Source organism: Heliangelus exortis, chromosome 4 (assembly GCF_036169615.1).
Source record: "Heliangelus exortis chromosome 4, bHelExo1.hap1, whole genome shotgun sequence".
NCBI classification, from domain to species: Eukaryota; Metazoa; Chordata; class Aves; order Apodiformes; family Trochilidae; genus Heliangelus; species Heliangelus exortis.
The window spans coordinates 7,197,894-7,214,301 of NC_092425.1; the positions used below are offsets into that span (position 1 = coordinate 7,197,894).

The 16,408-nt window shown below is 40.1% G+C and overlaps 1 protein-coding gene across 2 annotated transcripts in view; it reads left to right on the forward strand.

The window, feature by feature from the left end:
• HPGDS (hematopoietic prostaglandin D synthase) overlaps positions 1 to 16,408 on the forward strand; it is a 29,158-nt gene that overhangs the window by 7,263 nt on the left and 5,487 nt on the right. The window contains exons 1-3 of one of the 2 annotated variants that reach the window (XM_071742828.1): positions 4,338 to 4,356; positions 6,232 to 6,373; positions 14,290 to 14,382. In XM_071742828.1, coding sequence (XP_071598929.1) covers positions 6,241 to 6,373; positions 14,290 to 14,382 — 226 coding nt within the window. In that variant the 5' untranslated portion in view covers positions 4,338 to 4,356; positions 6,232 to 6,240. Of the gene's footprint in view, positions 1 to 4,337; positions 4,357 to 6,231; positions 6,374 to 14,289; positions 14,383 to 16,408 lie in introns of those variants that run through there. The other variant, XM_071742827.1, reaches the window with a different exon arrangement.

Genomic DNA, 16,408 nt, shown 5'->3' on the forward strand with positions numbered 1-16,408 from the left:
TATTCTTAATGTTCCTCAGGTGAAATAAGGCAGAGTAAGTCTCTTTCCTGATTAAAAAAAAAATAATCTTTCTTTGTACTTAATAAAGTAACACAACTCTCCCCAACACCTAAGTATCAGGATGAAAAATCCATGCTTCATCCTTGGATAGACAACTCCTGGGAAAATAGCCTAAGGAAAAACTCTCCTTTAACATATAGACTCTTTTATCTGTATATACAAAGAAACAAAACAAAACACCATAGATCCAGCCAGCTTTTCTCCTTTCCTTTTCTAAACTGAGTTTGCTAACTGACACCAGTACTACTGGGCCCTCTGAATGGGAGTGAGGAAGAGAAAGAATAGTTTTCCCTCTGAAATTCCAATGATAGCATTAATGGAGAATGTCCAGCAGATCTGGCTTGTATATGAGGCTGGTACATCTAGGACATCACAGGAATACAGGAGTAAATACATGAATTGGCTGAAATTGCCCCCTCCAGCCCAGTACCATCCCCAGATCAAGCATCCATTTCAGGCCCACTCATCTATCTTCCTTCCAGGCCAACTTTACAGAAGCACTTTGTAAAAGAAATAGCAACTGGTTTAAAAGCATCACTAAGAATGAAAAGAAATAAAAATGTCAACCAAGCTTCTCAGTTGCAGTTAGATTATTGCTTAGAGAGGACACAAACTGTTTCGTGCTCCATAAAACAAGATGCTGCTTGGCAGAAAGATCTCTGTAGATGAGTGGAAGCTGAGTGGTTGTTATACTTTCATCTTTTAAAACAATGAAAATGGGATATATATATCAGCTTCAGCAGCACAAACACTCTGAATAGATGTAATGGATGTATCTTAAAATACAATAAAAAGAGGTATCCCTTGAGTGGGACGATCACTCAGACGGACTCCATCACCTTGTCAGGCATGGCCGTACCTTCCCATCTCACTCCTTTCAGCAGGCATTGGCTTTTCTTTAGAAGACCCTGAGGTCCAGGCTGCTCTCCTGGTGGGGGATGACAGGCACTGAAGAAACCTAAGTAGTAATTAGCACAGAAAAATTAAATGGTGCTCCCTCAAGGACCCCATTTTGGTCTGGCTGCAATTCATGGGAGGCTGATGCCATCAGGCAGCCCAGACCTCCAGTTTCCCTCTTTTTGGCAGGCCCATGGCTGGGGAAGTGTTGTGTCAGGTGCTAGTTGGAGTGTCTTCCCAAAATGACTCCCAAATTAATGAAGAATCCTCATGGTAAATAAATATACACGCAGTGCATGCATCATGTCTTACAGGCAGACTGCTTGAGGCTCAGATTTTTAGAAATATCCAGGTGAACCTTAACCCAGTCCTGCTGGTTTTGCTTGCTGGAAGGAACAGCTTTTAAAAATCTTCTCACAAAAATGAAACTTTGATTTCTTACAATGCAAAGTCCAATCAAAGGGAACTTTGCACCACGAGGTCTTTTGTCAGACTTTGGATGGATATGGGAAGCTCAGCTGGTTTCCCTCCCTCTGCCCCCAGCTTAGGGAAAAGCTCTCTGCTGCCTGTCACCCCAGATATTAATAAAAGAAAATTTATTAAAAAAATACAATTAAAATTAATTTTAAAAATTTCACTATCAAAGAAAATGAAATTTTCTCTTTTTTTGTTTGGTTGGTTGTTTTTTTGCTTCTGACCTCATATACTGAGTATCTACATCCACATTTTGGTGTCTGTTGCTAGCCTGAGGAATATTTATTTTATTACCTTGTGGGCTGAATTTTCAAAAGCACAGATGAAACCCTGTTTGTCTCCAAAGCCCAGGCAAGATTTGGTATTTTTTTTCCCAGGACAAAGGCTCAGACTAGGCAAGCAGGGCCAGGAGCCTGCAAAATGCAAGCAGATTAGTTTGTGATTTACCCTTTAAAACAGAAAAGGGACAAATATACTAAAAAGTATATAAAAGCAAGAGTATTGCATACCTTGCAGGCACTGGGACTGCTTGCTTCTGTCCCCTCCTGGTATGTTCATCCAGTTTCCAGTCTGTCAATATTTTTTCATTTCTAATGTTAACTGAAATTTAGCATTTTAGTTCTCAGCCAACAATTCCTTCCTGGTTCTGTTTTTTTTCACTCTAATATTGCTTTAAGTTTTTAAATTGAATTCTCAGTCCTGCTTCAGCTTGAATAAAAGCATCCCAAATTCTTCGGGTAATACAGGATCTCCATGAAGACATGAACAGTTTAAAATTATTATTATTATTATTATTATTATTATTATTATTATTATTATTATTATTATGATGCCAATTAAATCTGGCCTAAGATGTCTGAGCCATTTGTAACTTCAGCCTGAATTTTGACTCATGAGTAATGTAGAGGTTGCTCCTTTTTACATGTATTTGACTTTCTCTCAGATTTTCTCTTTGACTTTGTCACTGAGTGGCTCCAAAAATTTAATTTAATCACGAGATTCACTAATCCTCTGTTTAAAGCCATGTTAAAGCCAGTTTAGCTGGCTTTAAGAAAGCTGCAGAGGAAAGCTAGAAAATCAGCTAAGCGGGTCAACAACTTTAAAGTATTAAAGCTAATTTAATAGGAAATTTAAACGTTGAATTCACTGCTTTAAAAGTCGTATGATATAAAATCAGGCTTAAAGTTTCTGCAGGAGCTATCAAAGGAGGGCAGGGCAGGTGTACAGGGGGAATCTGGCCAGGTATTCATTACTTTAGAAGATAAAATACCAACTTCTTAGGTGGAAGATTTATTGGTGTAGGGTAGATCAGCCCTTTCCTGCACTATTACATACTTAGCTGTGCAACAAACTCACCTGTAGAGATTTAATAGCACTCAACAGGTGGGTAAATGTTTGCAAGTCTGGGCATTAAGGTTCTCCCATTCATCAACATCTTCTAGTAATTTTAAGCCATGAATAAACCTAAAAAAAGAGAAACAATGTTAGAGTTTAAAAGATTTCCCTGTGCTTCCCCCATTAAAAAAACCAAACAAACAAACAAAAAAAAACCAAAAAAACAAACATAAAAAAAAAAAAAAAAAAAAAAAAAAAAAAAAAAAAAAGACCCAAAACAAACCTTTTTCCTGTAGAAGTGATATTTTTCAATAATTTAATAATTTTGGACATATTAAATATTGTTTTATTCCGTTCTTCATGAACCATCCCTTTACAAACACACTGGCAAAATGCAGTAAAGAAGGATAAGAAAAAACCCAACAATTTTGTATGTTTGGCAAAAAACTATTACAAACCCAACTATTTCTTTCATTGAGAAACCTATCTGTAACTGTTTAGGAAGCACTCCCCCTGACATTTTCCAATGAATACAAATAAAACCTACAAACATTTACAAAACCATGTTTACAATAGAACTATACAGGCCTTTGAAATGTCAAGTATTTTTGGTAAACTCCTTACAGGGCTGGGCTTTTTTGTTCAGAGACGGAAAAACAATTCATAAGCTTAAATATGCATCAGCACTGCAAATATTTGATCACTCCTGTTGGTGTGTGCACTAGAAATTCGTTTAGATTCACTATAGACATTTTGAACAATAGTTTCCACTGCTTCCTTTTCAGACCAAAATATTCCTCAGTCTACCACAGAAAGACTTCCTGATCTACAGCCAAAATTCTCTTTTCTTTACATCACCTCAGTCCTCTTGATTATACATATCTTTGTGTATAAAGCTCCCCCACAGTAAGAATTAGACTTTTTTCAAAATACCACCAGAAATTCTGCACTTTACTCATCTCCAGCAAGCTCTCTATAGAGTCTACTGTCTTCCTCATGACTCCGCTTTCAAAATTTCTATTCCTTACTTTTTAATGCCTTCCAGATGCCAAAAAATTTCTGCTTACACAGGGCCAGCAGAGATCCTGGGGCCACATGTGAGCAGTGCAGTCATTTCTGTGGCCATTTACCAAAAAATCTCAGTGGACACCCTTAAAGAAGGGAAGCAGTCACTGTGGGGTTTGCATGTTAGAGGTTGTATCCTCCCCAGACACACATTGAATCAATAGTACTCACCTCTAAAAAAAAATAATCAGAAAGTAAGAATCAAGTGGGTTTTTTTTCCTCTATTATTGCCGAATTGTAGAACCATGGAATGGTTTGGGTTGGAAGGGAGCTTCAAGATCATCCAGTTCCTCTGCATGGGCAGGGACACCTCCCACTAGAATAAGTTGTTCAAAGCCCCATCCAGCTTGGCCGTGAACACTTCCAGAGACAGAGCATCCACAACTTCCCTGGGCAACCAGTGCCACCTTCACAGGAAAGTATTTCTTCATAATATCAAAGCTAAATCTACCCTCTTCCAGCTTAAGACCCTGAATTACATCTCTTGGCCTGCAATCACTAAGTCATGTCCAATCTGAACATCAGGTAACACGTGTTCTTTTAAAAATACCATTCTTGTTCTTAAACAACCTCACAAAATCAGAAGAGGGGACAAATAGAAGAAAAGAAGTTGCAATCTTATCCTCGCTTCTTAAATTCACTTTGCAGACACATAATCCACTCATCCTGCATAAATAAGGGCTAATAATTATATATTATTATACAAACATAATAAAACATAGTAAATAATAAATCTGGGCACACAATGTGAAAACAGAGTAGGATGATTTGCCAATTACCTATCACATTCTTGAAAAATTTAAAATTGTCAAAATTTCTCTCTTCTATAGAGAAAGAAACAGCTACACCTGTAATCTGCAAGCTGCACTTGCCAAGCAGCAAGGAAATGTATTTGCTGATAATAAACACATCCAGAAAACTAAACACATCCTAAAGTAATGCATTCTGCCTACAGCTTCCCTCTTTTATACAGTACAAAGGAACACACTTGCTCAACTTACAAAAAATAATGTGCTCTGGTTTTGAATCACAGATATCTCCATCTGTAACTCTCCATCTCTGCTGCTGCCTCTCTACTGGGCCATCAGCTGTGAAAATTATGTAGAGGAATAGGTAACTTTCATGATAAATTAAGTAGCCTCCAAGGTACAATTTATTTTTTTTTAATGCCTTTGCTACTCTGAGGATGGAAAGTAGGTATTTTTATTTTTTAAAAGTGGCAAAGACAGTCTGCTCTTTCCAGCCTGAGTGAAATGTAAACTTTCCAAGTTTCTGAACAAAGTCCTTCTTCCTCTGAAGTGAAAGCTTATGATTCATCTGCCCCCAAGCCTACATTTTCAGCTGCAAGGTGACTCAGTGGGGGTTGTCTCTATTGCAAGGCTCTGTAGTAGCACTTACTCATTAAAAAAAAACCAAAACCTGCCCTTCCTTTCCTAGTGTACATGATATGTTACTACCACACCAAATCTGATGGATAAAAGAATGGTAAATGAGATGCAAAGTCTACTTTAGGACCAAAATAAAAAAGGGTTTTGCTTTGGGGAAGGATGTTGGTTTAGTTCTGTACATTTAATCACAGCAGAGGTCATAGAGGTGCTATGTGCAGTTTTTTACATAAAGAGGCCTTACCTTTTCATCTTTCTTCTACCATCCTTGTTGTCCAACCAAACTTAAGAGTATTTTCTTTCATGGCCTGTTACACCAAGAAGCAAATAGAACCTTCCCGTTACATGATGCTTAACTAGAACAGAAAGAAGAAACTCACATGAAAATCTGATAAAGTAATTTTAAGTTTTCTTTTGGCATCTGGAGAAGAAACTGAGAATTTTTCTGTTAATTTTCTCAAGCCAACATTGTAGACTCTTTGCAAATCTTTGCTTCTAAAATAACTCAGGTCAGTTTCCTACACAACTGGGGTAATAGTTAATAGAGGAAAGAGAGGAAAAGAGTTAATAGAGGAAAATTACAATTTTGAAATTCTCATTATTTGGTCCTAGGTGAAGTCCTCTGTATGCAAGAGACTGAGCAGGGCAAGGACAGGCATGAGCAAAGCTTCTACTCAAGACAGCAGCTATTTTATGATATTTGGTTTCAGGTTTGCAGTGTGACATTTTAGATATTGCCTGAGCCTGGAGCCACAAGAGAAGTAAATGAAAGCTGAAAGTCCTTAATATATAAGAAGAAGAGGAAAAAAAAACCATTGTCTGACTGTTGTTGGTTGACAAATTCAGAGCAAAAAAAGGGTGACTAATGCAATGATTGCAAAGTACCACACACCGTGGCTTGGTGTAATATCTCTTCTGCATTGTACAAGCATGTGTTTCAAAACCCAGCATATGGGGTGCTTTTGTAAGCAGAAGTTGAGTCATATTTAAAGCAACATGGTGCCTTCACTTCCAGGGATTCAGCATGCCAGAGTACAAGCTGACATACTTCAATCTGAGAGGACGAGCAGAGATCAGCCGCTACCTGTTTGCCTACTCGGGCAAGAAGTATGAAGACCACAGGATAGAAGCAGCAGACTGGCCCAAAATCAAACCTAGTAAGTTGTTGATAAAGACCAAAGGATGAAAAGAGGTGGTAGAACACCTCTTCCTAAAAACAGTCCTTCTGAGAGTACTCTGAAGGTTATGCTACTCCATTGCATGGTTTTAGTTAGAAGTAATTTCTTTCCAGCTCTTTATTATTCCTGTTCATTAAATTAACTTTGGTTTAAATGAAATAGATCTTGAGTTTGGAGACTGGGGATATGAAACCAGAGTTATTATTAGCTTTACAGTTGGACTCCATGATGTTAAAGATCTTATCCAACCTTAACAATTCTATGATTCTGTATCTGTGCCTTCATTTCATGGATTTGTCCTGTTCTTTGCTACACAGGTTATGACACTTTTTACATACAGAATGAAGAATAACACCTTAAACTGGGGAAAAATGCACAACTAATATACAATGTGATCTCCCTGCCAGCTGACTACCAAATTCTTGCAGGGGGCAGTTAAATTTGGTCTTTCCCATAATGTCCACGACAACTTGAATGGCAAATACTCACAGAGTGCTGCTGTCCAAGTGGCAGCTGGAGCCCATCTGTGGTGCTCAAATCCAGAAAATGCTGGCTAACAACCTGCAGCCAGGATTGCAGAGGAAGCAGTGGAAACTGGATGTGTTCAGTTAGGGATGGCTGACTTTGTAAACCTTATTTTTTCAGGACCTTAAGCCTGTTGACCATGTGATATAGCTTATGTCTCTCCTACTGCAGTTCCCAGGGCAGCAGGTCAGTAGCTAAAGACAAGACTGAGAAACCAGAAGAATAGAGGAAAGCCCTTGCATAGGCCTTTTTCATATTTAACTATGCACATATTCCCACATACACATGCCCACCTCTGTCCTGAAACAAATTCAGAGTATAGCAGCAATGTAGAATTCTATGAAGAGTTTTGAACACTGACATTTAAGTAAGACAAATGCAAAAGAGAAAGCATAGTGACTTAAAGGCTGTAGAGGCATTCATATCCTAGGACAAGATATTCTAAAAGCAGATCTATTGATCCTCACTGATGAGGTCCCCACTGATGAGGTCTTGTGAGCACAAGAAACAATGTAGGAAAATCCTTCCTATGTTTTTGCTTGATGTTCCCATCTTGAACTCTCTAGTAAAGCTTTATATATAACTGTATGTAATATATATAAGTGTTTGCCCAGCTACAGCACCAGTACCACAAGAACACAGTGAGGAGAGGTACCATATCCTAAAAAGAAATCCTAAACCATACAGTTGGTAGCTCTATGTGCTGCATTAACAAAAAATTAACCTTTGGGCATCTTTGTTTGTCTTTCTGTGATGTGAAAAGTTTGCTAGCAGGTTTCCTGAAGATTAAGATTTTTCATTTGCTCTGCATAATGGCTTCTGCTGTGACTGATCCCTTGATGAAATTCCAAAGCAGTTAAGAAGTTTAGTAAAAGGTGGGAGCTGCTGCTCTCAGATTTGTGAAATCAGCTGTACCAAATTTGTGCTGGCATGGGAGTTCTTTGAATTTTAGGCTGCTTCAGTCAGTCTGTGAATGGGAACTGGAATTTATGCTGCTATTTGACCGGGAAATCTTGCACCTACAAAGAAATAGTTTGATGCATATCTGAAAGTGCTATTACATCTCATAGCAGGATGCTAGGCACTTGCTTCTGAAAGGCACCCTGAATCCTAGCTCAAGCACTAATATAATGATGCTATTTGTCACCAGAACATTCCCTTTGCAGACAATATTTAAATTAAGAGGTTCAACAGCAGTAAAGGTATCTTGTTTGTATGCATAACAGTGAAATGCTGCTAAGGAAATTGCCTGGACATCAACTAACTGATGATTACCTCCACCTCCTCCTCCTCCTCCTTTGTGAAGCAATCCTTACTCATGGCATTTCCAGACAAAGTAACCACCCACAGGCAAATCATTCAGCAAAACTCTAAATAAAAGGTAGCAAGAGGGCTTGGCAGTAAACAGCCTCACACTGTACAACAAACCCAACAACCACTGCCCCAAGGCACAGAAACACTGAATTTGGAGGCCAGGACTCAAGACAAGAAATGGTTGACTGGTGGTCTCCTGGCTAAGGGTGAGGTGACACAGGGTCACAGTGTTTTGACATGCTGAAAATACTGCATGCTGTAAAATTCCTCATGAGGAAACCAAACCACTTGGATTCTCTGCTGTCCTGAAGTTTCAAAATGTGCCTCAGTTCCCCCTGTGGAGGTGGGGATTTGAAGAGGGAAAAGCACTATGTCTTAGGAAAGCAGGTAACAGCATCCTTGCCAAAAAAGTTCTGTTGAGGTTGTGTTCAATGGGAAGTACAACGTGAGGGAATCCATCTAAGACATTGTGATTAACTCCCAAAATTAACTCCCCTAAGAGATTTTCTACACTACTGGCAGTCATATTCTGAAGCTCAAGACTTCCCCCCCACCCCAGCATTTTCCCTGGGCTGGCTCTACTTCAAAATGAAAAGATGTAAAGTAGGAGATTCCAGGCAGTCTCAAGCTGGTAAAAACCAAAGAGTGATAAGGGTTTAGCAGTGATAAAGGGAATTACAGCTGCATTTCATTTAACAGCAGCTGGTGGAGTGGCAATTTGGTACATTGCTTATTTTGCAGCCCTCAAAAATCATTAAAATGGGTCCAGGTAATTGAACTAAATACGTAATTACGTATTGAAGTGACCTTAAGAAATACCAAATTGTTATGTGCACTTGCAAATGCCATTTTTACATTTTGCCACTTGCCTATAAAAGATCTGAAACCAGTTTTGAATGCAGAGTCTGCAAGTACAACATGAGGTCCCTCTTTTGAGAAACTTCAAGTATTATGAAGTAAGATAAAGAAAAAAAAACTGTTAAGAGAGAAGTTTGTACAAGTAGAGAACTACATTTCTTCAGCTACTAAGCAAACAAACCAAAGAACTGAAATATGTCTAAGAACAGGGTCAGGTCTCTGCACAGAGATGCAATTTATCAGTTTTCATGAAATTAAAGGATTTAAACCAAAAACCAACTTCCCAGACAAACCATCATACTGCCTGGAAGCATTCCTGTGTGACCTCCTGTAGGTGACCCTGCTCTGGCAGGGGGGGTTGGACTGGGTGATCTTTCAAAGTGCCTTCCAGCCCCTGACTTTCTGTGATTCTGTGAAAATATTGTTATTATTCTAAAGAAAAGACTCCTTTCTTACTTCTCCTGTAAAATTGACAGGAGAACAGGGAATGTGTCATATCCAGAAAGGCCATTTAGAAAGCTGACTTGCAGGTGTTGAAAGTTAAATTTTAACCTGGACTGAAGAGTGTGATGGGTTTGTTTGTTTTGGTGTTTCTCACATGGCTGACCTCTTAATGGTCCTTCAGGCAAATATGTAAGTCCTTGCTCTTAGATGCACTGTCTCATGTGATTTTGTTTATATTTAAGTGGTGCTTTTTTTCTCTTTTTATGAGACAGGCATATTATAATATAAAACCATCTGTCATTTGGCTTATAGACTTTGAAAGTAAAATATATGTTTCTCACTGTCACTGATCAGATCTTTTGCAAATATTCCAGTTGCTGATTTCAGGCAAGGATTGTAGTTTACAGCAGTCTATAATATAAAGTAGCTTAAGCAAGCTAATATGTGAGTATTAGCACTATAAATCTTTAGCACAGAATTTTAGAAACAGAAGACCATCAAGTAGAAGCTTTACATGACCCTTCACACTATATCAAGAGTTGTTTAAATACATAAACAAACTCATATTTTATATGTTTCCTTTTGAGCAGACTTTGATTTGACCATGCCACCCCTGGAACTGTAATCAAGTCAAGATATGCACACTATCAAAAAATAGACTAATTAAAAATCTGTATTGCCTCATATTAGGCTCCTCACCAAAAAAACCACCATTGCACTGACATTAGTCATCACATAGCAGAAAATCTGCTGTAATGGTGCACAGAGTTCCCATCCCCTTGAGATACTGGGCTAACTGGAAGTAACAGCTTTTGTTCTGTGGCTCATTCAGGGAATTTGCAGGAATGGCAATTACACAGATTTTATCATCAGAGCAAAGCATGCTTTCATTGTCCTGACGGCTGTAAAGGTTCCATAAATTGTTTAGGAGGGGTGGAATGGTGCTTGAAAGGTCCTCAGGAAACCTGACAGACTAATTATTGCACTTAAAATACTTCCAGGATAGGAGATAAATCTTGAGAGGCTGCTGACAGCAGAGTCTGCTCAAGGGAGCAGCTGTCCTGTTTCCTGAGGGATTTCTTAGTACATAGCTCTGGCTAAGAAGCAGAAATGGCTATGGTTGGGTAAAAAGCAGGACTTAGCAAGCACTTCAAGGAGAATATAATTTGTAATGGCTACAGCACTAAAGCTGGGCTGAGGTTGGATCCAAGCATCAGCCTGGTTCTCCCTTTCTAGAAGATACAGATTCTGGGTGCATCCAGCTCCAGGGCAATCACTTTCTAGGGGCCTTGCTCTTCTGCCAGCCTTAAAAAAACTGCATCTTTCACATACTTCTTACTGGAAGATGCAAAGTGTCTCATGTATTTGTCTCTCATAATGAAATTTAAAGATGGGTGGCAAGGAAAAGCAGTTATGGTTGGTCTTCAAGGCAGAGGAGGACTTATTGTGACAATTTCCCCCATCTTTGACCAATCCATCTGCCTCACTATGGTATCAGTCTAGATCAGAAACATTAATTATTCTCAGGTATTGAGGAACTATCAAAGGTTTAATCACAGGCTACTCAGGATTGATTTATTGGGTGATTTCAGTACAGGCAGGAGGAAACATGGAGAATATCAGGTCAGCTCAGGGCAAAGACTCATGTCTGGGATAAAAGTTGGGATGAATTAGGATAAATGTAGGGAGGAAAGAGCAGAGATGAGGAGAAGAGCAATGACAAAAAAAGTTAAAATAAGTGGAAAAGGATGAAAGAGCTAATGGATAATTAAAAAATGTAATTAAGAGATAATTAAAAACTGTATCTGCGTAGAGTCTGCTCACTGAAGAGACCAGGGGTGAGATGCACAAGATGCACAAGACAAAGCTCTGGTTTCTCCACCCCAGCCTAGCTGCCATGCTTGGATGAAGCTACGCTCAGCTCTGTGTTGTGTTTCCTCTCTCTGTCCCAGACACAGAAACAAACCCACATGAGCACAACCCACTGGGTCGTGCCCAGGAGGATGATCAAAGAGGTCATGGTCAAAGGGAAGGCCTGAACACTAGTGAGAACCTGTAGGCATGCCAGGATGGAAAAAGTAACCACAACCCTTAGGGATTTCATGGGATGGAGACAATTTATACCTTTATGTCCTTTATGGAGACAATTTATGTCCTTTAACACACATCAGGTCTCATCTTCCCTGCTTGGTATCCAGAAGAGATTACATAAACATCACAGTTCTAGTCATAAAAGTCAACCAAAATCAAAGTATGTATAAAAAGAATTCAGCCAACTATTAAACACTGTATGGATACTTCAGAGAGTGCTTCCTAAAATAAGTAGAGACTGCAGAGCAGTCTGGTGACTTCCACTCACTCTCTGGAAAGCTTTTCCTCAGGGGAAGTGTAAAGTCTGTGCAAATTTCATTCTAGCATGCAATACCAAAACCAATAACCAAGGTAATCAGAAAATCAAGAACTTCCTGACAGAAGTTTGGTTTAAAGAAGACTACAGGTTTAGTTATTCAAACAGCATGCTTTTTGAAAACCTTGTTGTGCTTTTCACTGAGTTTATCTAAATCTGGAAATTAACAGAAGCATTCATAGTGCCTCCAATTTCAGATGAGCAATAGAGGAAGCAGAAACTAAAAGGGAAAGGTCTTACATCTTGTGCATGGCTGAGAAATTATGCTGTTTGTATGATGAGGGCAACAGTCTTTTCTCCTTTTTCTTCTTAAAATGTATTTGCTCAAGTAGGAGCTGGAAACTCTGCAAGAAAACCTTGTTTTGAAAACCACAGAAAGGACATCCACAGGGGAACACAAGGGCATAAAGTGACATAAATACAAAGCAGCCACCTAATCAACCAGGCTTGGAAAAAGTACCCAAGTGACACACTTCCAGTCTGGACCGTTTTGGTTAATTGTTCATTCAGGACTGTTCTCTGCTGCAACCTCTTTCATGTTTTGTTCCTAAAATCTTCTTTCAACCCAAATGAGATCCCTCCCACATTCCAACTTTTCATGCCAGCTCTTTCATTGCTCACCCAGAGCAGGCACCTGGCAGGAAACAACCTCCATATTTTGTTCATTTCGAGCCACATGAACCATAGCTTTCACCAAAAATGTGTAAAATGTAGCAGCTTGAATACAATGCTTACACAACTGGACATCCCTGGAGGTTCTTTGAATCTATGGTGTTGATGAGCTGGGTTGGGGTACCAGAGAAGGCTCCAAGAAAGCCACAGAAGTTCACATCCATGAGTAGAAGTGCAACACTGATTAAATTCATGCACAGAAAGATGGTTTTCTGTTGCTGTTTGGAGCCCCTGAGTAGATGGCCCTATCCTGTGGGTTTTGCTGTGCTTAAGGGTTCAACAAGGCCAAGTGCCAGGTCCTGCGCTTTGGCCACAACAACCCCATGGGGAGCTCCAGGCTGGGCACAGAGTGGCTGAAAGGGACCTGGGAGTCTGGATTGACAGGAAGCTGAACATGAGCCAGCAGTGTGCCCAGGTGGCCAAGAAGGCCAATGGCATCCTGGCCTGTATCAGGAACAGGGTGGCCAGCAGGTCCAGGGAAGGGATTCTGCCCCTGTGCTCAGCCCTGGTGAGGCCACAGCTCGAGTCCTGTGTCCAGTTCTGGGCCCCTCAGTTCAGGAAGGAGATTGAGGTCCTGGAGCAGGTCCAAAGGAGGCAACTGGGCTGGTGAAGGGATCCAGCACAAGTCCTATGAGGAGAGGCTGAGGGAGCTGGGGGAGTTCAGCCTGGAGAAGAGGAGGCTCAGGGGAGACCTCATCACTCTCTCCAACTCCCTGAAAGGAGGTTGGAGCCAGGGGGGGGTTGGGCTCTTTTCCCAGGCAACTCTCAGCAAGACAAGAGGGCACAAGAGGTCTCAAGTTGTGCCAGGGGAGGTTTAGGTTGGACATTAGAAAGAATTTCTTTACAGAGAGGGTGATCAGACATTGGAATGGGCTGCCCAGGGAAGTGGTGGATTCTCCATCCCTGGAGATATTTAAAAAGAGCCTGGATGTGGCACTCAGTGCCATGGGCTGGGAACTGCAGCGGGAGTGGATCAAGGGTTGGACTTGATGATCTCTGAGGTCCCTTCCAACCCAGCCAATTCTATGATTCTAACAAACTGGGCTAGGGGCAAGGTGTCTACAAGGCACTTGTCAAACCCTGACCTAGCCCCGAGCAATCAGTTCCTTTCCATTTCTTTTTCCTTTCCTTTCCTTTTTATTTTCCTTTCCTTTCCTTTTTATTTTCCTTTTTATTTTCCTTTTTATTTTCCTTTCCTTTCCTTTTTATTTTCCTTTTTATTTTCCTTTCCTTTTTATTTTCCTTTCCTTTCCTTTTTATTTTCCTTTCCTTTTTATTTTCCTTTCCTTTCCTTTTTATTTTCCTTTCCTTTCCTTTTTATTTTCCTTTTTATTTTCCTTTTTATTTTCCTTTCCTTTCCTTTTTATTTTCCTTTTTATTTTCCTTTCCTTTTTATTTTCCTTTCCTTTCCTTTTTATTTTCCTTTCCTTTTTATTTTCCTTTCCTTTCCTTTTTATTTTCCTTTCCTTTTTATTTTCCTTTTCTTTTCCTTTTTATTTTCATTTCCTTTCCTTTTTATTTTCATTTCCTTTTCCCTTTTCTTTTCCTTTTTATTTTCCTTTTCAGTGTTATAACTGAGTAGTAAAAGTGCACCTGTTAGAGACCAACACTGTTAAGAGCCATAATTTAATTTTTCTGTTGTTGTTGTTTTGTCTATTTTTCTTTCTCCTCCAAGCTATCCCATTTGGCAAACTCCCCATCCTGGAAGTAGATGGAGTTATCATTCACCAGAGCCTGGCAATAGCAAGATACCTTGCCAAAGAATCAGGTAACAGATGTTTGCCTATTTCCACCCTCTGTTCTGCACCCACCTTTAGTGCTCAGGAAAAATCCTATAGCAAAAATAGGAACAAATAGCAAAAAACACAACAAACCAACAGCTTGGGAAGCTTGGCAACCTTGGCACAAGGGTTTTTCCCCAGGCACAAAGAGCTGAAAGTTACCAGCCTCTGGTTGCAGCTGGAAATTTGTCTGACAGCATCAAGTGGGGGTAGAGAAACACAGCAGAACATATAGGAGGACATTCAATGTCCTCTCACAGAGCAATAGTTTAAAAAAAAACTATTGTGAGGTGGCATGCCCAAGTTCAGCAGCTTTCCTTACCATAATTTGTAAGCTGGGTTGCAGCTGCTTTGACAGTCTACAAGATCAGAAGGAAGAAACAGCAAGGAGGCACTTGCTAGGATGCTGTGTGACAGTTTAGAGTCGTCCAAATGCAATAGGGAATAAAGAAAAAGACCAAAAACCAAAAAAAACCCCAAACGAAAACTAAAAAAAAAGGAACACAGCCCCCCCCCCAAAAGACCCCCAAAACAACAACCCCAAAAACCTGTAGTGAAAAATGCTACAGCGCTCAGACCTGAAGTCACATAGCTGAGGTCCACAGCTGTACCATCAGTATATATGCTTAAAGGAAAATAATTTAAAAATGCTTAAATTAAAAAATGCTTAAAGGAAATAAACCCCCTGCCATCTGATTGAGTTCCCCCTGTGCATACAATATCTGAGACTTGGTGTGATTTCTCCAGCCAATAAACTTTATATTCACCTGTTGCTGGACAACAGAAAGAGTGCCCCTGTGGCTTTCCTAAGGCTCTCAGGGAAGTTTCTTTTTGGAGCTAAACTTTCAGCTGCAGGGCTAGCCAGAGGGAGGACCAGGAGGAGGAGGAGGTTTGGGAAGCTTCATGGATTATCCCAGTCAGCAGGCAAAGCACTCTGAAAGAGATTTAGGCAACAGTTCTGAGCTGGCAGAGAGATTAGATCAGATGGGGACATCACTTGCATCATTAAATACTTCCATGCTATGGAAGTACTCGACTGGTTAGGGAAAGCAATATAAGACTTAGTAATGCCAGTAATCAAACAGAGTAGTCAGAGCTCACTTTAGGTCATGCAAAACCATCTGTAAAATTGTTCAGGTTGAAGGTGGCTGTGTTCATGTGTCCTGAACATCAGCAAATTGAAGAGGGGGGCTGGGAAGTGAGGAACTATCCTACTTTTTTACCCTCTGAGCAAAGAGGTGTAACCTGCCTGTCCAAATAGCTCACATTTTCCAACTGAGGAAAGAGGCAGAAGTGCAGAGCATTATTCTTCAAGGCACTGGCACAACATATTTTCAAGAAAACAGTGACAGGCATCCACCTGGTAATGAAAAATGAGGAGAAAACCTCCACCCATGTGGCCTCTCTGCCATCTCTTACTGGGAGGCTGATCTGGAGCCACATTCCTTTTACAGACTGAAGTTCTGCCATAGGCATTCCCCAGACACATTTTCCACCCCTTTGTGAGAGCCACAAAGGGCAGGATGCTGGCACATCCTAAGCACACCCAGACTGTGCCACTCTCCTTTTGGTGTTAATCATGCTGTCAGGTACAGCAGGGGGAAAAAAAAGCATACATGGAAAGGAAAAAAAAATTTAAAAAGGAAAAGGAAAAAAAAATTAAATTCATAGTTAAAATGTTTTACTTCTGTTGTTAAATCTGCATATATGTCACTAAGGCTTTAAAATTAAGACACAGCATTTTTAGGTACCTGTCACAAGTCTTCACTGAAGGCTCACAGAACTTGGTGCCCAAAAGTAGAGGCACAACCCTTGCCTACAAAATCATAGTTTTAGTAAGAGAAATGAGTTGGCAGAGGAAGGGGATATCTTTGATGGGATGTACTGAGCTTCTAGCTGAGGCTTGAAGAACCAAGAAAGGAAGAGAAGGATGACATAAATGTGCACAGAGGTGGAAGCATGAATGAAGTTCTACGGAAAAAGAGCGAGGAGAAAAAAGAAGCAGCACTGAGA